This window comes from Amphimedon queenslandica, unplaced genomic scaffold, assembly GCF_000090795.2.
Source record: "Amphimedon queenslandica unplaced genomic scaffold, v1.1 AMPQUscaffold_13364, whole genome shotgun sequence".
Taxonomy (NCBI): Eukaryota; Metazoa; Porifera; class Demospongiae; order Haplosclerida; family Niphatidae; genus Amphimedon; species Amphimedon queenslandica.
Window position 1 is genome coordinate 168,271 of NW_003546400.1, and position 24,410 is coordinate 192,680.

At 33.7% G+C, this 24,410-nt stretch overlaps 1 protein-coding gene across 5 annotated transcripts in view; it reads left to right on the plus strand.

The window, feature by feature from the left end:
- Window positions 1–24,410, plus strand: part of LOC105313023 (uncharacterized protein KIAA1109-like) — a 44,179-nt gene that overhangs the window by 17,963 nt on the left and 1,806 nt on the right. The window contains exons 11-40 of one of the 5 annotated variants that reach the window (XM_019997540.1): window positions 2,533–2,608; window positions 2,655–2,825; window positions 2,883–3,150; window positions 3,311–3,408; window positions 3,464–4,030; window positions 4,079–4,264; window positions 4,306–4,446; window positions 4,532–4,690; window positions 5,823–6,026; window positions 7,296–8,359; window positions 8,594–9,521; window positions 9,605–11,178; window positions 11,298–11,513; window positions 11,559–11,715; window positions 11,782–11,871; window positions 11,914–12,102; window positions 19,035–19,178; window positions 19,218–19,403; window positions 19,453–19,542; window positions 19,589–19,688; window positions 19,729–19,802; window positions 19,843–19,986; window positions 20,037–20,064; window positions 20,105–20,278; window positions 20,328–20,387; window positions 20,459–20,600; window positions 20,646–20,786; window positions 23,400–23,616; window positions 23,897–24,008; window positions 24,050–24,233. In XM_019997540.1, coding sequence (XP_019853099.1) covers window positions 2,533–2,608; window positions 2,655–2,825; window positions 2,883–3,150; window positions 3,311–3,408; window positions 3,464–4,030; window positions 4,079–4,264; window positions 4,306–4,446; window positions 4,532–4,690; window positions 5,823–6,026; window positions 7,296–8,359; window positions 8,594–9,521; window positions 9,605–11,178; window positions 11,298–11,513; window positions 11,559–11,715; window positions 11,782–11,871; window positions 11,914–12,102; window positions 19,035–19,178; window positions 19,218–19,403; window positions 19,453–19,542; window positions 19,589–19,688; window positions 19,729–19,802; window positions 19,843–19,986; window positions 20,037–20,064; window positions 20,105–20,278; window positions 20,328–20,387; window positions 20,459–20,600; window positions 20,646–20,786; window positions 23,400–23,616; window positions 23,897–24,008; window positions 24,050–24,233 — 7,884 coding nt within the window. Of the gene's footprint in view, window positions 1–2,532; window positions 2,609–2,654; window positions 2,826–2,882; window positions 3,151–3,310; window positions 3,409–3,463; window positions 4,031–4,078; window positions 4,265–4,305; window positions 4,447–4,531; window positions 4,691–5,822; window positions 6,027–7,295; window positions 8,360–8,593; window positions 9,522–9,604; window positions 11,179–11,297; window positions 11,514–11,558; window positions 11,716–11,781; window positions 11,872–11,913; window positions 12,103–19,034; window positions 19,179–19,217; window positions 19,404–19,452; window positions 19,543–19,588; window positions 19,689–19,728; window positions 19,803–19,842; window positions 19,987–20,036; window positions 20,065–20,104; window positions 20,279–20,327; window positions 20,388–20,458; window positions 20,601–20,645; window positions 20,787–21,149; window positions 22,258–23,399; window positions 23,617–23,875; window positions 24,009–24,049; window positions 24,234–24,410 lie in introns of those variants that run through there. The other 4 variants (XM_019997541.1, XM_019997542.1, XM_019997543.1 and 1 more) reach the window with 4 other exon arrangements.

Below are 24,410 nucleotides of genomic sequence, written 5' to 3' on the forward strand. Positions count from 1 at the left end.
GATTGGGAAGATCCTGAAAAGCAAGCATTAATTAGCCAGAAATTAAGCAATATGAAGAATGGGTGTAAGTGTAAGACAGGGTGTTCTAGTGCAAGGTGTCGATGCAAGAAAGGTAATACCTTTTGTGGTCCTGGCTGCTACTGCATCAACTGCTCAAACACAGCTATATCAGATTCAAATGAGGATAGCAATGAAGATGTATCTGAGAGCGAATCAGAATATTCAGATATTGAAGATACTGTGAAAACTGAAATAGTAACTGATGGTATGGATGACAACATTATCGACATCTTTGATGATTCATTACTATAGTGTTTTATAATGTACATGTTCATGTTGAATATACTTACAGTAAATTAGTAGATAAATACACACACACACACATTAATCAAACAACTTTATGTATAATATCATCAACTTCTTATTGTTACTCATTAGTCACTACTCATTATGTATACAATAATTTTAACATGGTTTTGATATAAAATTAATGATCTTATATAAGAGCACAAATGTGGCTCTTTGGTATAATACACTGTTGTTATGTATAAATGCAAAGCAAATTTATTAACCTATCAATATTCACAAAAGCTATAACTGTCCAGGGAAAAGTAAAGTTTAATATCTTAAGAGCGCATGAATGATGCTGTAGAATATGTGCAAAAAGCTCACAATAAGCCTTCATAATGTATTATAACTTACAATTATTGAAGTTACTAATATATAAAACACTATTAATCATTATACTAGATAAAAATAGTTCGTTTTGTCCTTCTTTATCTTCCAAACAGTCATTTCTACCGAGCCTTGTGCCTACAGCTCATTAGGTGCCATTTTACATGGCATGCCCACTTCCGTTGAAAATAAAACGCTTCCGGTTACTCACCTCTGCGACTCGGCTGTTTTATGAGCGCCCAAACTGATAATTCTTCTTTTAAAAAGCTAACAGAGCTAGATCTTCTGATAATAATGGGCCAATATGAAATATGAAGGCTAGTTGACTCCAGCAGCTATTGTACTGCTTATCAGAACAAACAAAACCCATTTAAGAGTGAAATACAGGCCAACCACACTGAACCACGCAGCTGTAAAATGTCGGCCATGCTGCTATGAATATCATTATAAGACGTCATTAGTGACGTATGGCTACATTTTTCAAATTCCAAGCGGCTGGTGTCTAGTGCTGGGCGATATTGAAAATTTTGAAACGATATGATATAATACGATATTGCTTAAAAATGAAGATATCGATATTTTTTATCGATAAGTTGTTAAGCCACACCCATTAACTTTAATATTACTAAAACGGCTAAATAAAGCTATTTCTGAGAACAATTATTATTGAAAAGCATTATAAAACATTCTTTGGCTTCATATAGTTCGGCTACTTCATCTACTTTCCAAGAAAATACATTTTAGTAATTTTTGAGATGTTACTCCTATAGTTAATTAACCATTTATTAAAGTTATGTAATCATTTTGTGGGCGTGGTCTTATTATCGATATTTCCTTCAAATTTTTTCAATATTGATAAGTATCGATACCGCATTATATCGATTAAATATCGTGAGTTTTGATATATTGCCCAGCACTACTGGTGTCAAACTCAGTTGGGATATGAAATCCTCTCATACACGAATCCATGGTAAATGAAGTTTAAGCTGCTGTCTCCTCCATGCCTTTACACGTGCTGTGAGTTCTACCACACCTCTAACCCCACCCACAGGAAGAGACCATGTGGGCTTTATAGGACCATTCGTGAAATTTTGTTTCTTGAAAATTTAGCGCCGTGAAAAATTTCCCAGTATACGGTAGTTTTCTGTAATGCTCAGGTTCACAGCTGCAGGGTGTATTCAGTTAGATCAATATTACTATATGGAACCTTTAATGATACAAGAATTAAATTTGGCCACTTTCACTATAGGGAACATTTAATGATAGATGCATTGCTTTTTCACTATAGTACTATAAGAGACATTTAGTTACACATGCATTAAAGTTTCCCTATTAATAATAAACTATTAGAAACATTTTTAATCTTGGCACTAATACTATAGGAAACATTTAATGACTAACTTTAACTGTAGCCAATATTAAGATAGCAGTTTCATTAGTAACAAGAATAATGCTACAGACACAAGTATTTAAAAGCTATTTAGTGACCAGTGGCACTAAATTATGCCAATATACTGAGGAACAATATCCCATTTTATGACTTTTTATAGTATGTGTCCGAATTTGGTATAAGATTGTCCTCATGACCACTGTTTGTTCTTGATTGTCCTCTCCTTGTTCCTTGTATTATATTTGTTGCTTGTTATATCACACATGCAAAATGTGAAGTTTGGCTTAGGAAAGAGCGTAAATTCCATGACATCCCTGCTCTTTTATTAGCACCTGGTAAATGTAAAGTATCTCTTAATACAAATGTGTAATGTTACATTATTTGAAGAAAATGACAATATTTGTCTTCTTTTTAAATTCATGTGTACTTACATACCTGTTTTGATGTTTAATGACTTTTCTCTTTAGGGTTTATACATCATTTGATGTTTCAATCTCTGTTACTAGTCCTGCCACTTTACATTTTGAATTTCAAGGAAAATCTGTGAGAAACAAAGAATGTATTGTTATTGTAATCATGTTAACAATAGGATCCACAATCCTTATCATTTTCTGTAAGTGGTGCAAGTCAGTTGCTTATTCATCAACCTTGGGTGATAAAGGATGATGGTTACACAACAAAGTTTAGTGGCAAGCTTACAGACTTGGAAGTATTGACAAGTTTGCCATTCCAACCTCTTGGGAAAGCTCATTGTGTTAATGTATGCTGTATGCATGTTTAATTTGACTTTGAGTTTAAGCCATCTAAAATTTAATAGTTATCTTCATCATTACATTTTCCTCGTGTGTGGAACAGTACTCAGGCATGGCATATGAAGTTCTTGGTGGATCAACCTCAGATAAACATATTATTTCCATACATTGATTTTTTTAATGAGTTACTTGATGACTGGGTCCAATCTGATACTATTGATATTTTGGATTTTGTTCCTTTTCAGTGGCATATTGGTGTAGAAATGTCGGAGTATGAGATTTTTCTTTTTACTAATCGTTACAATTGGATTGATACTGATGAAGTTGAAAATGGTTAGTTTCTAAATAGTAAATGGTGGGAAGTGTTATAGAGCAACATGTACATGATATCAAAGTACATTGTACATGTTAATGTTAACATACAGTACTTTGATTAGAAACTTTTTTGCTGTATTTATAAAATTAATTTATCTTTTTAAAAATTTTGTTTTAGAGCGAATAGCTGTTTGTGGCAAGACAGGTCACCTATCACTTGATCTACCTTTTACTGAATTTTTGCCTGACAGACAAGAAGTCACTTTTCATGCTCATGTTAGCAAGTTATTTTAGTAGTTAGTTGAGTGAATTTATTTATGAATATGTACAGGGAAAGAATATTGTTGTGCGACGTTACTTCTCTCCTTCATCTGTGTCTAAAGAAAGTGTCTTTGCTCTTTCTTCCGTTCATAAGAAAAGATGGAGGATTATAAATCCATCTGAATTACATCCAGTTTATTCATTGACACGGAGTGCTAGTCAACCTATTAAACCTTGTGATGCTGAAGTTAATATAGTTGATCGTAATATTGAAAAGGGTACTACATCATTCAAAAAGGCACATCGTAGACGAGGCAGTGAACCACTTGTTTCACATTCTCAAAAGTATATGAAACATGATTTTGATTATGATAAGCAAAACACTGAGTTACAAAATGGAAATGAATCTTTCCCAATGGGTTGCTGCTTGACTACATTTTACAAAGATGGATGGTTAGATATTTGCTGTGGTCCAGAGATAACAATTAACATAACATACAATGGTCATAACTCTGATATGTCACATGTTGGATCCAGTAATGATATGGTTCCAAGTCAAGTTCTGATAGATATTAATGCTCCTCAAGTGTTATTACGGGTTTTTGGTACTCTTGCAAGGGACCTTTTGTCATTAAAGGTTTTACTTGCTTATTATTACCACATTGTCAAGTGCATTAATTTTTAGGAAAATTATCCAGGTGAATATATGTATTTCAAGACGTATTCTTCAAGAAGTTGTGCTCTACCTGATTGTTTAAGTAAAACAAAGGATGCTACTGATTCTGTTCATTCTGAAATTGTTACTGATGAGAGGTTTCTTGAAGTTATTGTTAATTTCAAGTTGCAAAGGGTTACTGGAGAATTTCCAACAGTGAGAAAGTAGAAGAAATGATCATAATTTTTTTTGTATAGCACTATCCTGAAAATTTTTGTGATGAATTTCCATTGCCTTCAGCTCATTCAGAGTGTTTGTCTGTTTATGTGGAGTACAAAAGACAGGAAACTATTGTTAAACTAACAGTGGATCCCATTACTGTTCATTTACCTTTTTTAGTATGTTATGTATGATGCATAGTAATAGTTCTAAATAGAATAACTGAATTTATACAATTTTGATTTCACAACTTTCATTTGCTAGGTTGATGGGAAAGAACATAAGCTTGGTGTTGTGGCACTTTCTGGAGTAACCTTTTGTTGTCATGGCCTTACAGAAATTTTGTTAAAAGAACGTGTAGAATATGCATGGATGATGAAATTAAATATTGGTGCTGTATCGGCTTCTGTTTCGTTAAATGAGGTACTCATGTTTTTAACTTTTATTATTTAACTTAGTATTTTAACAACATGGGTTAAAGCTCCCAGGTTATAACAAATTTTTTTAATCCATGCCAAGACCCTGTAGTTGTTTGCAGCATGTACATGTATGTTGATGAGTCAGTTTGTTATGTATGTTTATTGAAGCTGTTGTTGCCATCCCTTGCTTAGCTGTTTATTGTCTTTCAGTTGGTGTGGTTCTGTACATGTATAATATACTGTTGTTATTTAGTTCCTATAAACCTTTCCCGCAATGAATATTCATTAAAATTAATGAGTCATCAACCCGTCATGATGATGAAAACCAGGTCTACTAGTGGGACAGAAAAGTGAGGCTGGCACCTAAGTTGACTGGTTTTTCAGCTGCTCTTCATTTTTTCCTTCTGTTAATGGTTATTGACTGTTGTATTGTTGGATACTATAGTTCTGATGAGAAAAAACCAGTGGTTAAGACTCTTTAGATCTACTTCTTAAGGAATGTTAGTCCTGAAAAGGTGGATCAAGGCTGTAAATTGTCTAAAATAGAATCTAGGCTTAAACATAGTAACATACATCCTTCAGTTTAAGATATTTGAGCTTCTCATGTTAAATCTGGGCATATCGAGCTTTTGTAGTATGTTTGATGGCTGTGTTTCACCAATTGAGACTTCTTCAATATTAAGGGTCCAGATTTTGCAATGTACATGAAATTGTCGAATGCAACTTGGCAGTGTGAGTTAATTGGCGATGCTTGTTATTCTACGTTGATCTTTACTTTATACCATAGATATTTATAATGAGATTGAAATTTTGCTTAGTAGATCGTATCATTAAATTAAAAACATGTAAATTAAGTAATAAAGGCTTGAAAATATTCCATGTATATGATATTTTGTGCCAATTGTACCATAGGAGAGATTGAGTGACAAAACTCTCTATTACAATTTTCTTGCCTTACTAAATTTCAGATTTTATTAAAAGCAGCTACCTGTATACTATTGAAAATGTTCCACTGATTTATAGGAAAGATTTAGTAGCCAAATGGTACTAAATCTTCCTGTGGACCATTATGACATCTTTTATTTAATGATTTTTAACTACGTTAGTTGTTGTTTTTTACTTTTTGTTTACTGTAGCTCTTTCCTGTTGTACATTATTTTTTGACTGCTCTTAGTCATGTGATTAGTCCAGCTGATGCTGTTCTGGAGGCCCCTGATTGTATATTGATTGAGCCACTGGTAGAACCATCTTCTGAACTTTTAAAGTACAAGATGTTTGTTTTAGAAGTTGCTACAATTGATTTAATTCTGAAAGAAGCTGATACAATGCTTCAAATTCAGGTATGAAATGAATGCATTACAGTATATCCTTTTATCTGAACCCTCATTTATTTGGTCTCTAATGCGCATGCAATTACACATGCTCAGACTAGTTAATTTATTAATAACTGGTTAAAATGGCTATTGCAGCATGAGCTTAGCCAAGAGGAAGACTATTAAAGAGAAGCCTGAAATGCTCTGCCAGTTAGAGAAAGGAAAATGATACACATTTATTCTTCAAAAAGTATAAGATAGGTTGGTCTACTGTATTACTTATCTGGACTATTCAGCTCTCTGATTAACTTTCAAAATAAAAGTGCACAATGGTTTTTAGATAATGGAGGACGTACTGTATTGTACTTATGTACTTGTACGTGATGGCTGATGACTGCATACACAGTTCTGGATTACTTTAACATTACAGTTCTGGCCATATGTATACTTGTAGTGATAGTGTCCTTGTTTGGACATTGTTGTGTTTTGTCTTATTTGCTACTGGCATTGACCTTTTTTTCATAAAGCATTGAATATTATTTATCTGCTGCCATTGCACAAAATTTTAGTAGACAAGAATAATGCTTCAATCTTTAAAATTATTAGTTTTTACTTGTGACTATTGTTATACAAGTTTTAGAAAATATTATCAATGGAATTGTAATAATGATACTGTGGACTAAATTCTTATTGTTATTAATTTTGTGACATAATTGAAATTGGCTACTGGTATGACAGTAGTATTCCAGGCAGTCAAGAATGAGCATGGTTGTATTTGTGGAGTAAAGAGAACCAAGGAAACAACAGTGCTTAGGCCATTCTGCACTAGCACTTCTATTGTGCATTGAACTGGTTTCAGTCATAACCTGTACCTGATGTGAATTGACTTCAATGTGCTTTATCTCAAACCACCTCTATATGTGGTTTGAATGCACATTCAGTGTAGAACCAGTGGCTAATGGATCAGAAATACTATTAAAATATACAAGATCTAGTATAGAATCACTTGCTCATTAGTTCTAAATCAGTTCAAACCGCATTGAAGTATAGAAAGGCCTTAAGTATCAACATGAACCATTGTGAAACATGCCCACAATGGAATGTAAATAGAAGTTAATGTTTTTATTTAGTACTGTTATAGCGCTCCGTGACTCTTCAATGTAAATATGCATGTACATGTAAATGTACTTTAAAAGCATACCTGTATAGTATCAGTTTATTTATTTGTTTTAATTCTTGAGCTTTGAATTATCTTAATTAGTATTAAATTTTACTTGTATTTTGTTTTTTTAATAGACACTAGGTTTTGGTCTTGACCTTTGTAATTTACATCAGGGTACCGAGACAGTTTCACTTTCTGCAATCCTGAAAAGTTTAAATGCCTCCTTTTTAATTGAAATACCAGAATGTTCAGGAGTGTATTGTGAATGTGCTTGTTTTGATGTTGGTGCCATTGAAGGTGACTTTTCATTAAGAGAACCCTTGGAAGCTGATTCAAATAGACAAAAATCATTTTTAAAGCTGAGTGACTTATCCCATCGATTATGGTTCCTTTGGGATAACTGTTATACCTGTGGCTGTTGTGGTGGTTGCCAATTTCTGGATGGCTGTATTTCACGAGAGGATTATTTGCCAGTGTCACACAGTAGTCGTTATTTCGCAAAAGTTAAATATGACCCAATTATAAACAGGTCGCCACGATCTTTGCCTGAGATTCCTTTGCATCTTTCTATTGATAATGTCCCTTCACTCGAATGTTTGCATAACTGTATTCTAAAATACTATGGTTTTGCTGACTTACAGCGAAGTGGTAGTATGAATTTACAAGAGCATGATGATGATGAATTAGTGTCACGTGATTCTGAGGCTTCTTTTGACACAGCAAAGTCTAGTTTTCAGTCTGATTCATTCTCAGGTGACGAACATTTTGCAAGTTTACAAAATTCTCCAAGTGGGTCAACGAGTGCAACAAGAGTAGACAATTCTAATGAGATCCAAGAGAATGATATTGTGGAAAAGAAAAAAGACAATTTTTTGAGTTTGTACTGGCAAATTCTAGATAAATATTTATTTTGCAATAATCTATTGCAGTTAAACTGCAAGAAATTACAGAAAAGTAAAAATAAAAGTCAAGGAAAGGCCTTATTTACCATAGATTTTCCTGAAATTATTGAATCTAATGTTGGAGTTTTGCCATACATATGCTACAGTGGAGAATATGAAGTATCTAATGATTGTAAATTCTCTAAAGAATCAGGCAAAGATAGTGATAAGACCTCGTCTGCTTATGTTGTCTCTGTGACATTAGTTGGAAACATTGGCTTAGTTATCTCCCCACCTCTACTTGCTTTGATCAATCAGTAAGTTCTGCTACATACATGTTCATGTACATGTATTTATGATCATAATTATTTTATGATCAGGGATTTCTGATGTTTTTGGGTATTTACATGTACGTCATGTATATTATTCATGTGTTGCAAGTAATGTCCTTGTTTAGTAATGTTTACTATTTTATTATGGACCTTTGAAAATGACATTGTTGGTAAAATCATTTTAAATTATACTGTCTTACTGACTTGTTCTTGTACTAGGTATGTTTCCTGTGTAAATGGTTTTGTGAGTACGCTCTGTTTGCAGTCTTTTTTAGATGTTATTTCTCTTCAGACACTTTGGAATGTTAAATCTGATTTAGAGTCTTCTAAAAAACTTCCAAATTTAGCTGTTCATCAAGATCAGCCACTGATTTATTTTTCTGTCAATACAAGTGCTACGTCACATATTCTTTTGCAAGCTCTTAATGCTATTTCTATTCCATGTAAAAATATTGGAAGAAAAAATGATAACATTTGCTGCTCTTTTCTTACCTTTCATTCTACTGGCATAGGGATAAATTCTTTATTGTATCGTGAAGGACATGTGAATAGTAAAGAAAGCAACAATGGTGGTGATGTTCAAGTGTGCCATAAAGTGGCTGGAGAAGTAAACATCTCAGTGTTAGAGTTGGGACTATTTGTGCATAACTTAAATGAAGAAGGCATATCATCAGTGAACAGCTCATTAAATTTTAGTACTGTTATGCCACCTAGCAGCCATCTACCAAGAATGATTGATATTTGTGAAGGGAGATTAAAACAGTTAAATGTGACTGTTGCTGCATTAATTACTGAATTAGATAGAAAAATCACCCCTATTTTGACATGGGATCATATTGAGAGTCACTTGTTAGATGTTTCTGCTATTTATCAAACTAAAGATTCAGATTTTAACAATAGTCTTGTTTTGCAAGTCAAACTTCCCTCCATCGAATTGCAAGTTGGAAAACCGTCTCATGGTATTGCAAATGAAAAAGATATATTTGTTGATCCAGCAATTTTTGCAACTTTTGTTCGAGGTTGGAAACCAATGCTTGACAAAATCATTGAAAATTTGCAAAACACCCAGATCAATAAAGTCATTTTTGAAAAAAATTTGCTTTTGCAGCTTCTGAGAAGTGCCCAAGAAGCTTCAGTGAATCGAAAGGTAAAGCGATACCTTTTAATATTTTTGATGTAAACTTAGTTTTTTAGATATTGATTCCTTGAATTTAATATTTTATTCCACAGGTATTGAACCCCTTGTTAACAAAAGAATCGTTGGCTGTCCAGAACTGTGTTTGTTTTTTATTGCTGAGGCAGCTTTGGAATGGTTTGCCACAGGCAAAAAAGGAATCTAAAAGATGTAGTGTCAAAAGCAATATGATTGATAAAGAAATCATATCAATTTCTTTGTCCCTTGCTTTAGTGGTTTTGTCTGACCAGATATGCCATGTTTCTGGAGACGGTGGTGAAATATCATCTTATCAGGCTCCATTGGTTAGTAGCTATCATAGCATTAGTCCGTCACCATCAGGTCTTGGGATTCCTAATGTAGCATTTTTGGATCAAATTGGAAAATCTTATAAAAATTATTCAAAAAATATGAGCTACTCTCATTTTGTTTTACTTCGTGAGTCCTTGTTACCTGTATATAAAGTTTGTGGCATGAAAATTACATCACAAGTAATGAGAAGTGGACAAGACAGTTTTAAATTAAACATTGACTATTATTTGAGAGTAAATGAATTGTCTCTAATAGTAGCAAATAATGAAGTTAGTCCACTTGATGAAAATTTAAAACATCCAGAACTACTAGTAAAACATTTTTGTGTTTCTGGCTCATTAGACTACGTTGTTAAGCTGTGTAATTTAGAAAGAAAGATTAATTATGTTGTAACTGTGCCACAAAGTGAACGCCCACATCGAAGTTCAAAGTATAATGTTGTATCAAAATGTAGCTTAAATTTTGACTCGTTAGCTTGTCACATTACCCTTCCTCTGTTAGTAGTTGTGCGACATACTGCTCAAAGCTTACGTCATGTAAAAGATATTTTTGTGGACTTTGAAGTAACTCTTTTATTAGTGAGAAAGTATGAGGAAGAGACACTTACTTGTGACAGAAAAAGTAATGTGACGGAGTTTACAAGTTACTTATGTGCACTTGAGAGATCTGCGCTGTCATCATGTCAAACAGATATTAGTCTGGTCTCCGAACAATTTGAGACTTGCAATAACCCTAATAAAAGTTCTTCTGAGATACATGTGAACCCTTTAGATCTCTCTCAATCTTCTTCAATGTCAGGACACTTAGATTCCCCTGTTGAAGTGCCAGCTAATAGTCATCTTCTTTCTTCTTCAAGCCCTTATGATGCAGATGTTGTTGAAGATACTACTGATAGTCCACAGTTTTTTTCATCTGATCCTGAGGCTCCTGTTCAGAGTAGCATGGCAACTTATGGTGCCAGCAAATCCACACTTAAAATGTCTTCAAATGATGTTGTTGAAAATGAACAGCTTGACTTGTCAATCAGTCCAGGCATTAAGGACATGCTTAATATAAATGAAAGTAATCTCGATTTTAGCATATTTGGTTCTGTAAAAATTAGCAATATTCAAGTATGTGTGGGCATAGAAAGCTTTCTTTTACTTTGTGAAATGCATGAAATATCTGGAGCTGTTGACTGTCGGACTGTTTCTCCTAAAAATTGGCAGAGTCATCCTCATGCACCCCTTTCTTATAAGGTTCTTCCCTCGTATATTTCCTTAGCCAGTACTTTAAAGAAATTTGTTTTGAGTGCACAAGATCATGCAATTTCCAACAAGTAAGATATTAGATATAATTAGGGATAATTTTAATATTAAAATTGTTAATAATTTTTGTTAATGTTAAATTAATATGAACAATATCAATTGCTTATTTACTAAGTTGACAATTGTATAGGGACCTTGGTAATCTGATATCTGAAGATTTGGAATTCTGTACAAGCATTTGTTACCTTAAAGAATATGTTGCTCCAGCTTATAGATGTTTAGTTCGGTTTCCTGGAATTCTTCTTGACATGAAGCAACCTCCTATTGTATTACATAAAAAATTGAACAAGTATATTCCAACATTTTCAGCTATTTATGAAGAAATTTTTGCGTCTTCACCTGACAGGTTAATACTTCATTTGAGTTTGATTTTATCATTCAATATTTTTAGCTTTGTTGATGATGCTGGATTTGTTGGGGCTACTCCTGCTGTTAGTGTAGCTGAGCTGCAATTTCCTCCTCATATTCCAAAAGGCTCCGCATTATTTTTTTTGAAGAAATTTAAAACTATTGTAAGGCCATTACCATCACTAATGGTTTCATACGATGTAAGTTTTTGTAGAATTATTACAAGAATTTGCATCTTGAGTTTACTTACTTGAATTGATTGATAGATTGCACCTGTTGTTGCTCAGATTGGATCTACTACAGTTATAAAACTTGTCTTATCCATAGGACAGCATAAATTGGAATTTAATTCCAAGGTAAATAAAGCACTAAACTGTTCACAATATCCTATTTTTTAGGAGTATAAAGATGACTTATCATTGAGACCTATTCCATTACCAGTTGTTTTATTAAGGGGAAAAGTCACACCTCGTCCTCATAGCAGACTACCTAGTGTTACGCTGGAAGTATCTGTGAAACAAGTAGTTATTGAAGTAACTACAAATGTTTTGAATCAGTTGCTAATTCTCCAATCAGCATTCATTAAGGTTGGATTATAGTTTTTATTTATTCTGATTAAAAAATGGATCATAGTACCTATTGTATATAATTGTAGCTGTAATAGACTGAGATCGGAGATTGCATTATTTTAACTTCATGTATATACAGTACATGTAGCTTATAAATTTCCTGTGAGGTTAATTGTTGTGAGGTTAATGAAGTGATACTGTTTGATAAATACTGTATAGTGCTTTACTTTTGAGGGGCAAAACTTTCTCTGTTTTTATGGATTAGCTGGCAGCAAAAGTTAAGCCTCTGCAAAAGTTATAATTTATATTGTTAGTTTACCAATTATTATTAATAGTATCGTCATCGCGTACCTAATACAAGAGCTCAATAATGGCAGCGGCTTTTCAAGTGCAGAGCTTTGCAGGTTGCTTGACCCAGTTTTCTCATTTCTTGCTCATGTAACATGTATTATTGCTAGTTGGGTGAAAGTATTGTGATTAATGAGTTTGCAGGGTCAAGCAACTTGTAAGGCACTCTATTTCTCTGTATATGAGAAAGATGAGCCTAGTCGAGTTGCTTTGTTTCTGTTGATCTTCCTAATGCAACTGGTCTTTAATCCAAAAAGATTCATTGATTGCTGCTGCAAATTCAGAGGTAACAGTGGTGATGTAAGTTGAAGGAAAATAAAAAAAGAGGGGAGTTCATGAATATTTTACAAGGAAAAAAAGATGTGTAAGAGAGCCTTGAAACACAGAATTTCTTCAATGATTTGACACTTTGCCAAGAAGTATCCAAACTTGAAAAAAACTGAGTGCATACATGGAAAGCCACCTACCTTGCAGAGCTCAAGTGTAGAAATATACATAAGGAGAGCTTGATTATCAATGAATTACTAGGAAAGAAAACTGATGGACCATTATTTTACAAGAAGATCTAAAATTTGCAGTGAGTTGATATTTACAAGAATTACAAAGTAAGGGAGCTATTGTTGATACTGCTATTGCTATTTTGACAGCAAGTTATTATGAAGCAGATAACATGCAATCTCCTTGCTTACAGTTGTGGTCACAATGCTCATACAAGTCATTGAGCAAAACATTACACTTACCTGAATGTATTTTGTAAAAAGAAAATTAAAAGGCACAATTACGGATAAAAATATTTTTAAAACTTTGAAGAGCGTAAGGCACTATTTTTCCTTGACATCAAAGTTGTTGTGGATGTGAATAACATTCCTAGCTGGTTAGTTGTAAATTGGGACCAGGCTGGTTTGCATTATGTACCGGCTAGATCTTAGATGATGGAGAGAGAAGGATCCAGACGAGTTGAAATTGCTGCTGCAGGTGATTTGTTGCATAATTTACAGAACTAACTTTTGCAGATTGATAATTTATGTCGTACATTTTAAAACTACCATGTTGTGCCTGCTTTGTACTACCACATGAAGTGACAATGCCTGTTCTAGCTACACAAAAAGGTCTTAAGATATGGGTTTTTATGTGTGATAAGAGAAGAGTTATGTTGTGGAAAAGAATTAAGCAATGAAGAAAAGATTGAATATTGTAAAACATGTACCAAAAGATTCACTCATGTGCTAAAAGTTTATGTGCTGAGGTGGAAGCATAGTTTTCAAAGTGCTTGCTCGGATATGCTTCTTTATGCTGATTGCCCCAAGGTGGCCTAAGGATTTCTGGTAATAAAGTTTTTAGGTAAGGAATCGCTCATCATGAACTTGGAAAAATCTTGTGAAAATAGCTTACATGTAGTTTCATGAAGAATTCAAGCAAGAAGACATATTGATGACACTGTTAATGATAAAGAGCTGAAAAGTAGGAAGGTACATTGTTTATTTGACGCTGAAGAACAAACCTGTAAGCCACAAACAAAAAATGGAGGTGCTGGGAACTTGCAAGTGAAGATATTTTGGCTGTGGAGACTGTAGAGAAGTTCCTGATTGACATATCTCATGGAGAAACAATTTCCTTATATAAATGTATTAATATCACCAGTGTTGAAGCTAAATTGAATACTAATCACTGGATTTTAGTAGTTAAAGTACAGAACTACATGTATAGCATCATTGCTTTACTATGTGAAACACTAAATGACAAAACAAGAAATTTCGTAACAAATCTATTTCTTCCAATCAGAATCGAAAGTATGGAGAGCACTCGACAAAGTGGTACACATATTTCTGAAGTGTTTGGCATTACAAATGTATTTGCCATTGCTAATGGCATTAATCCTAGTGCAAAAATTAAAAGAAAAAACAAGGTTAAGTACAATTTTAGAGCAAATTCGAAAAAAGTAATTAAAACAAGGACAGGTAGGATTCGAAACGACAAACGAAAATACAAAGTGAAAATTCTACTCTCGTGATGCAAATTCTACTCTACATTGTACTTTTAATGTTATTATTTAAGAAATTACGGATCACTTTGCAATGTAAAGTAGAATTTGCATCTCGAGAGTAGGATTTTCATTTTGTATTTTCGTTTGTAGTTTGGAATCCTACCTGTCCTTGTTTCAATTACTTTTTTACGAATTTGCTCAAGAATCCTACTTAACCTTCATTTAAAAAATTTTTTATGTTCTTTGTGTTGATTTTAAAAATAATATTTGATATTTTTTTAGTTGCCATTGCATTACTTTTTGATTTTATACAAACAACAATTTTTTTAAATTATAATGATTGTTATGACTTTACAGCATTTATAAGTGACAGCATTGACTAGATATTGCTGAAGGAATATTGACTACCATATACCGGTATATTTTCGCGAATCTTGCATTTCTAAAATTTTGCATAATTAATTTTCATGAATTGCTTGCAGACTGCACCACGTGGCAATGAAGAGCAGAATTTCACGGTGAAAAAATTTTGCAAATGATCACCAAACCGCAAAATTTGAGAGAATATTTTACCACAAAAATAAACCAGTATATGGTATACTGATGACAAGTAAAATTAATACTTGTCTTGACAAAAGTCCTTGTTGAGAAAGCTGTGAGCTGAAAGTGTTCATCTTCCCTGCAATCCTGTCGCTTTTGCTGTTCTTCCAGGCTGTTGTCAAGTTCATATTATCATTGCATATCATAACAGTAAGTAATTGTTTGTGTTTTTTAAAATAAAATTTCATAATTAATAAAACAGTAACATGTAATATTAGTACCGTAAATCCTTAAATAGAAGCCGCATTCGAATAAACGCCGGAGTAGCAATAAAATTAAACTGTAAATACGCAACATTAGTCTAGGAGTGACTCAGGAGTCTAGTGGATAATGCCTGAAGTTCGAGAAGTCAAAAGCATGAGGTTACGGGTTCGAATCCCGCTCTGGGCCTAAGTTTTTTTAATTTTTTATATATATTTTTTGAGATCCAAATACCATTTTAGCAAATAGATGCCCGGGCTTTTATTTAAGGAAATACGGTACCTTCTCTTAGCTAGAAACCTCCACCAAAGTATTGCAGTTGATTCCAAGCATTAGCTTGGTAAAGAAATTGCTTGCTTCTTCCAGAGCGGCAGATATCTTAAGGCCTTTTCACACTGGCACAGTTTTAAAAGCGCTTTGATGCGCTTTGTTGATACAGCTGAAATAATGCGCATCGATCTTGTTTACACTAGCAGCTGAGTTATGTATCATTTTGTTTGTGTTCTTGTTGCCATTGGTTTACATTGATTTAAGCGCATCACTTCACATCAATCCACCTCTGGAGGTGAAGTGAGAGTGATGCGCATCAATGCGCATTAATTGAAAACCACTCTAGTGTGAACACGATTAAGGCACATCAATGCGCATTACTTTGACCAGTGTGAAAAGGCCTTTAGTCTTGCTAGCTGGACTCTAATTTACCGAATAAGAGTCTGGTGCCATGCCTAATATGGACTCATGTTATCAATGTTTTGATTTGCGTTGGCAAAGAATGTTAATCTCTTTAAACACGCCCACGCACCACAATAATTCTGGATTTATTAATTTTTATACTGATTTTATACTTGCTTGTATACTTATTTTGTACTTTATACTTGCTTCCTGACATCAAGAAAAAATAAAACAGTAAAACACTTCTCATTTTTGGCTTTTTTAGGCAGTACTGAAGTTAGAGCAATTATGCAACTGAAGAATTTCATCTCAGATCCAAGCACATTATTTCTAGAAGCATTTCTTTACTTGCATAATTGTCTAACCATCAGAGCAGATAAAGGCAATCCAGTCAGCAGTTTAAGTCATAGAAAGAAAGTATAAAAGCTCAGTTAGTTCCATTCTAGATAATAGACTTGCTGTGCGTGGGCGGATTCTAATGTAACTATGGTAACAGTGATTTGATTAGGTCGACCAAATACTGCCAGACAAGCATGAGTTGATGTTAGGTATAAAACCAGACTCTATTCTAAAAATTGAGTCCGGCCCCATGAGACTACAGATATCTGAGGATGCGCAACCACACCCAAATTTTGGAGCACATGCTCCTTTAATTAACAAAATAATGGCATGCAGCTAAGACAGTACTACGATCCAGCATTCATAGTATCACTTTTTCCTTACTTGAAGAATGATTTGATGGGACATGGACCGGTGCATAGACAGTTGGAGTAGATTGGTATAAGAATTATCCTTGTAGCATCTACCAATACTGAGATACACACCGACAACTGGATTGACAGGACTACTTCTTGATGATGATGATGAAGAGGAAAAATGGTGGCTGAACAAAATGGCTGGTTTGCCTATTTATGATTTTCCTCTTAGACGAAGTCTAAAACCATGCTAGTGGTACCAATGGAGTCCTCTGGTTAAGATAAGATCCCCTAAGAAGTGTAGTGAGCATAACAGCTCGTTTACCCGGTATAGCAAGGCTGCAAAAGTTGTGGTAGCCATTTTGTTTGGGGGTGAATCCTACTTAGTAATGCTACCTCAAGATATTGTTTGACTTCAAAAAGAAACCCATGCCTTTGTTTCCATGTAAAATGATCTCTTAAATGTCATTATTCATTTGATTGAATAACTGTTTCTTTATTTGCTCTTGATTACCTACTTTCCTGAAAAAGCAAATCACACTATGCTAAATTATGTAAAATACTGATGCAAAAATAGCATTTTATAAATCACAACTGCAAACTTTTCATTTGCCTGTTCTTGCAGAAATTTTGATCATTAAAAGCAAGGCACTATAGAGTAACTAGCCTGGGACTCAGGTTTACATGTAGCCTGGCATGATTGATTTATGGGCCTTGCCAGTGATTAGCGTGGGCAAGGACTATGTAGTTAAGTGTGTTGTCATTCATTCATTCATTCTGTCCAGAAGCAACTCTTTCTTTGAAGTTTTCTGGTTTTACAAGGGGGTTCCCTATACAGAGAACTTCTTCATGTGCTTGAAAAAGTTACTTTCTCAAGCTTTATCAAGTATAGATGGCAGTGCAGGCACCAAAAGCTAACAATCTTACCAAATGTTGGTAGGTTCTCCTATCATTTTATCATCCTTCCAGTAACAAGGCTTTTAAGTATCTCTAAAGAGACACAAAACCTTTTATTTAAAATATGTAGTGTTTTTTTGTAACTTTCTTTGTCTTGAAGAAAGTAATATGCCTTATATCTTGACTTTACACAACTGAGGCATTTGTCCTTAGGAAGAGTAGCTTAGGCCTATAAACTTTAGACACTTAACAAAAGTTTCAATGGAACAAATAAGGCTTACTAAATGTGTGTGTGCACTGAGTAGAAGTCCAAGAAACTCAGGCAGGCTTCTACCAGCAGTTACTCCAAGAGACACTATTTTACTCTAGCAATCAAGATTTCACATTTTCTCTGTACTGTAACAACTACATGCTCTCAGTTTGCTGCTACACCCAAACATCCTCACATCTTAATTAGACTAGCTATGAAGAATGCAATCATAACTATATATCTAAGCAAGAGTGGATAATTATTTATTGAAAGTGTCTAACCTACCTATATTTTGTGATACCACAGTGCATATCTTTACATCCGTTTTTTGCAAGTACATGGGAGTTAATCTCAGTAATCCTCAAATTTATGAGTGTGAATGATATAATGGCGCTTGAAACATGCAGGATACTTTAAGACTTATATCTCCACTCTGAGGATCACACAGTGCAAGAAACAAGCAGGAGCAGACAGGAATATGTTCTTCTAATGGTTGGCTGTTTCTTAATTGCAGCTTTCTGACTTGGAATCAATATAATGACGCAAAAATGGCTGCTTGGTGCTAAGCACCATGCTATGTCAACATACGCACTGTGGTATCACAGATTATAGGCGCGTTAGACACTCTCCCTAAATAATTATCCACTCTTGATCTAAGCAAGCAACTTTCAATTTCTACAGTGGTAAAGTATAGGACAACTTAGTTTCGAAATCATAATTAATTTTTTCTTTTTTTGGCGATGCCATTGCACCAACGGTGTCTCGTTCTTTATATGTGTATTGTGTGTCAAAGCAGTGTTGTTAGTTTTTGTAGGTTTTAAAGCCCATAGATGTACTGTGCCAGTGCTAATAGTTGCATAATTTCCTTTGTATTAGCATGCAAACTATTATGTTATCCTTTTTATTTCCTTTTCACTTTGAGACATAAATGTTCATAAATAAATAAATGTTCATAAATAAATAAATGTTCATAAATAAATGTATGGTAAATGTTTGAATAAAAGCCCAGGCATTTATTTCTATGCAAGACAAAAATTTTGTAGAACAAAAAAAGAAAATTAATATTGGGATTTGAACCTGGAACTCTAGTGTCAGTGAACATAGCATAACTAGTTAGGCAATTTGGGATACTCTAATGATAATGATAATGGTAACTATATTAAGTAAAATATGCATATTCTATACTTGGAGATTATTAGTACCAAGTGTTTATTGAAGCCAGGCTTTTATTTGAACATTTATCGTACTTGCATATCAAATTGATATTGTAATATTATCTTACAATTTGTTTTCAATGTGTTAGGAAACCAATGAATTATTTAATATGTTCATGAATATTGGAGAATCATTACCTCAGGACAGGTTGAATGCTATTAATTTAACTCAACCAGCTGATACTGGATTTGAATTAATTTCTCTTCTTAACTCGGTGAAATTGTCAATGCAAGTAAGTTATTGGGCTTATTTGTTTTATTGTTTTTGTCAGGGCGTGAAGATAACTGTGTCTACACCACTTCTTACAGCGGTGCGATTTTCAACTGGTAATAAAATTGAAATGTTAATTACCAATGTCAGTCATCAACATAATACTCAAATACTGGCAAATAAGAGTCACCTTACATTACATGGTAAAGTTGAAACTGAAATTAATGTAGCATTGGGCTGTATTCAGGTACAGTGGGTCTCTGTTTACTATATTTTATTCATTTTTCTATTTTAAGGGAGGCCAAAATGTTGAAGAGGAAGAAGATGATTTTGTTGAATTAGCATATTTTAAGACATGGATTGCTTTTAAAAACACATTACAACAAGTATGTTAGTTAGTATATGTCAAATTATGATTTTTTGTAACTCCAGAATACTTCTAAGGCTGATTTGGCACCAGTGATGTCGGATATTTTTTTGATTTCAATCTACTCACCTCATCTTTATATACAATCAACTGCTGTTGAAAAAGGTAAAACTTTATTTTTTAATGTATTGCATGTGTTTGTCAGCTATTCTTTTTTGGGTAAATTGTAAAAGTGTATACAACTTCTGGCAAAATGAACACCACCAACTGAATACTGAGGTACATTTAGCTACAACTTTTGGATTATTTTGTGTGATAGGTTCAAGCAGCCACTGAAGCATTTGTTGGTCGCTTAACTAAACCAGCTGTGCAAATTAAAGCACCTTCTATTGACTTCTCTAAGCCTAGGCTTGTTCAAATTACTGTGAGTGATGTTGGAGCATGCATGCCATTAGTGCATCTGGTAAGATTATTGTCATTGCTTATATGTACGTATACATGTATGTCTTTTAGCAAACAACTCCACATGCTAGCCAGAAAGGTGAGGTACCACTTAACTATTGCTTTTTAATGCTTAGTAGGATTTCCAGCTGTTGTGTTAACTATTAAGGAAATGTTTGTGTCACTAAACTTTAGCAAGAAACTAGTGTCTGCTGGAAGATTCACTGGATTTTTAGTTCGATTTGATGAACAATTTCATTTTCGCCACAAAACATGGACTGTAGATCCCAAGAAACACAAGTTTTTGAATCATGGTATCTGCATGTATATATTTTCTATTTGTATCATGTAAAATGCATTTAGGTATTGTTCCAAGTGGGACTTACAAACTATGCATTGTCAATAAAAATGACTTGGAAGAGAGTAAGCTTTAGTTGTGTATTTATTCATTTAGCTGTGCATGCATGCATATTACTATTTTCATTCTAATTTAGATGAAAAACTTTTCACTGCTTTTAAATGGCACATGTCTGGCATCAATGTATATGCTAGTACTGACATTGGGCGTCACATATCAACTTTAGTTCGTACTTTAACTATAATTGGATCTGATTTAGAAGATGCTGATAGTGAACTGTATGTCAGTCTACTTATTATTTGTAGTATTTTATGTAAATGTAGTCTTTCAGCTTCTGGTGAGTCAAAACCATTACACAAGCGAGCATTTTCAGTTTCATCTAAAACTTTTGTGGATGAGCAAGAGACTCTGCGAGCTATGGAGTGGGATTTGGCTAAACAAACAAGAAAGCTTAATAAAATGAGGTAGAAATTATTTCAGCTTTTGTTGTATGCCTTTGTGATTATGACCCAGTGGGTATTATTTGTTTGAGTCAAGTATAATTTATATTTCTCAAATTTTGTGGTTCAGGTCACAATTTTCAAAAAGTAAACTTTTGGAATATTATATTCAAAGCAGGTGTTGCATAATTATTTTAAATTGAACCGGACGTGAGCTTATGCCCACCTGCCATATCCAATCTAATGTAGGAAAACTGACCCTACCAGTACTTTAGAAAGTCTAGTGTTCTTATTATTGATAGACAACTTGATTAGTCATTGCATGCATCAGCAGCTATTGCAAGGGCAAAAAAGAAAGTATTACAATTTAGTAAATTAACGATTTAGGCAAAATATGTAGCTACCACGTATTTATACAGAGAAAGAAAAATTGGAGATCAGAAAAAGAGCTGTAACAAATGCTCGAAGAAAAAGTTTAGTGATTAGGAATGTGCAATAATTATAAAAGGATTCTGGTTTTGAAAAGCAAATTGCTACAGTACCACTAGCAGTGAGAGACATGGACCTCCTCTACGTTTGGAAAGAAACTATGCAAATACAAAGTAACATTAAAGCATTGAGTGAGAATTAATGGGATTAATGGAGTTGCCTTTAACTTTGTAATTATGTCAGCTGGAGCCACAGGAATGGTGGTACATGTACAGGAATATTTTTTTCTGTCTGTCAAACCCGTGGCGTTGATTTTAGAGCTTCATTCAATATATTCTAAATCACCCTTTACAGACACATCACAGCCACTACCATCACAACCACCGCCATGCTCAATGGTTACACCATCACCACCTTTTTTATCACAGCCTTTAACTCAATTATTCCAACCTGATATACAATCATCTACATGTACCATACCTGGGCTACGCAATTTCCTTGCTGAGTTGATACACTTGTCAGCACCAAAGAGAACAACAAAAATTAACCAAAAACTTCTCACTGGTTGTGGAGAAAGCCTAACCTTGGAAGAAGTGATGGACAAAGTATGTCATGCTGAAGAAGAAAAGAAAGAGAAAAAACGACAAAAGAATGAGAGAGCTGATAAAAGATAGAGGAAAAGGGAAGAGAGAGAGAAAGAGAAGGAAAAGAAGAAACACAAAAACAAACTAAAAAACAACCTCCAAAAAAAACAAAAGAAAGGCCAATGTCCAGCTTGTGATGCACCATACGATGAGAACAATGAGGCTTTGATACATTGTGAGTCATGCCAAGTTTCGTCACACAAGACTGTGCAGGGTATGGAGAATGGGGTGATGAAGAGCTTGAAGATGAAGCACTTTTCTGTACTGGTTGCCAGTAAACTAAAATAGTAACTACTATACTTATAAATAATTTTTTTATAATAGTTTCATTCATATAATCCAAGTTATTCAACATTTAATCACTTTGTTTACTGAGTTGATCACCATTTCAAAGTTTAATCCGTATACTAAGCTTTTCGCCATAATTTTTACCGTATATTGCCGTATACGTCTATGTCGAAATAGCCCCAACTGTACTGAAATAGCCCTGTGACACGTGGCATTAAAAAAAATGTTTTAAAAATAGTAAAAATAGATAAAAATGTTACAAATTTTGTAGATAAGTTCCTAAATAGATAGAAAAGTTTAAAATGGAGTCAAAAAATTGGTATGTTGAGCAGGAGGGTGGTAATAATTCTATGAATGATTAATGAACCACTTAGCCACCAAACATGTCGGAATAGCCCCGGTTGACTATACTTAGTGGAGGTTTTCAGCTAAGAAAAGGTTTTAATCTTGCATATTGTTTTATTAAGTGCAATTAGATATTTTGTTTGAAAAAAATGTTATAAATATGCAATGATAATGTCAACATTCAACTTGACAACCAGGACAGGAATGGAGGATTGCAGCCTTTGCAGGGGAAGATCATCCAAGATGGATACTCTCTCTGCTTCTTGAACAAAGACTGGTGTCAAGACTATAGTACTAATTTCACTTTCTATCAGTATAGTTTATATTCCTTCAGCATATCTGTTCAATACTCTCTTTCATAAAAGCTGTAAAGTGATAACTATAGGATAATAATAATAAAGTAAATTATTGTTTGTGTATAATCAACAATTATCACAATGGCAACTAAAGAAATATTATTAATAATTATGAAAGAATTAATACAAACAAGAGTGCAATAAATTAAAAGAAACAAGATTAAGTAGGATTCCAGGGCAATTTTGTGAAAAAGTAATGGAAATAAGGACAAATAGGATTTCAAATGACCAACAAAGATATGTAATGAAAATTCTGCTCTTGTGATACAAATTCTACTCTACATTGCAAAGTGATCTGTAATTCTTATGTGTATATACATTATAACCTTAAAAGTACAATGTAGAGTAGACTTTGCATCATGGGAATATTATTTTCAATTTGTATCTTTGTTGGTTGTTTGGAAACCTACTTGTCCTTGTTTCCATTAATATTTTACAAATTTGCTCTAGAATTGTACTTAATCTTTTTAAAAAAAATTATGCTCTTTTGTAGTAGTGGCCAGCTGCTTTCTTCATGAAATACTGTATGCAATTTTGTAATATCATTGTACTTTGTTTCATTTTATTGATATTAGGCAAACTGGTGTTGCACCTGATAACTTAAAGTATGAGGAAGACACATTTCACAAAATTGAAATGGATTTAGTAAGAGGTTTGAGGAGAGTTTTTCGTAAAGGCAAAGGCTTTAGTTTCCAACACATTGGACAAATATTGTCTCCTCGTACTGCTGGACTATCTGGGCTCAACAAAAAACCTGTGAGTCCTTCTTCAACCTTGCCAAGGAACAGACTTGTAAGTTAATTTTGTTGTCTTTTCAAAGAAATACATCACGTGAAATTGTTTGTTCTCATTCTGTTGTCCTTTTAATGGAGGCTAGTATCCGTTATGCATTATAATTAAGCTGTAAATTATAACATTTTCTTTAATGAAAATTATGTGATAGTAATTGTGGCTCATATTATGCTGTGTGCTTTATGTACATTTATTTGTAAGGTAAAACTGTTATGAACTTGTAGATTATTGTTATATTTGTTCAATTTTTTTTCTCAAGGATTAAGAGCTACTTTTTTAGGGAAGTGTAACTGAAGCTGAAACAGAGAAATTATCTGCAACTGTTCGGTCTCATTCACGCCATCAGTCAGATATTTCACCAACAGTGCTAAGGCTATTAAAGCTAAATGAAGGTAAGATTTGGCATTAGTGTTGTATAATTTTTATGTCTCAGGAGCAGGAGTGTCATTGGATGCTTTGCCGGTAGTTGAAGAGGAGGTATCAAATGTTGCAGATGTCACATGTAGTGCTTCAGAAAATTTAAAATCAGAGCCTTTAATACCTTCAGTCAACATTGAAATTAATGTTACAATTAGTGTTGACAGTGGTTCAATTGTTTTACAAAATGAAGATGTTAAGTAAGTGTTTATGCAATTTAAAAATGCATTTATTTTGTGAAATGACTTTTACAGTGTGTTTATTTGCTGAATTTTGAGTTCAATCTTTAGTGTCATGCATATTGTATGTAGTTGATGTATATGTATGTATAGTTTGGTCAGACTACATGTGGTTGCAGTGACAAAAGACTAATTACT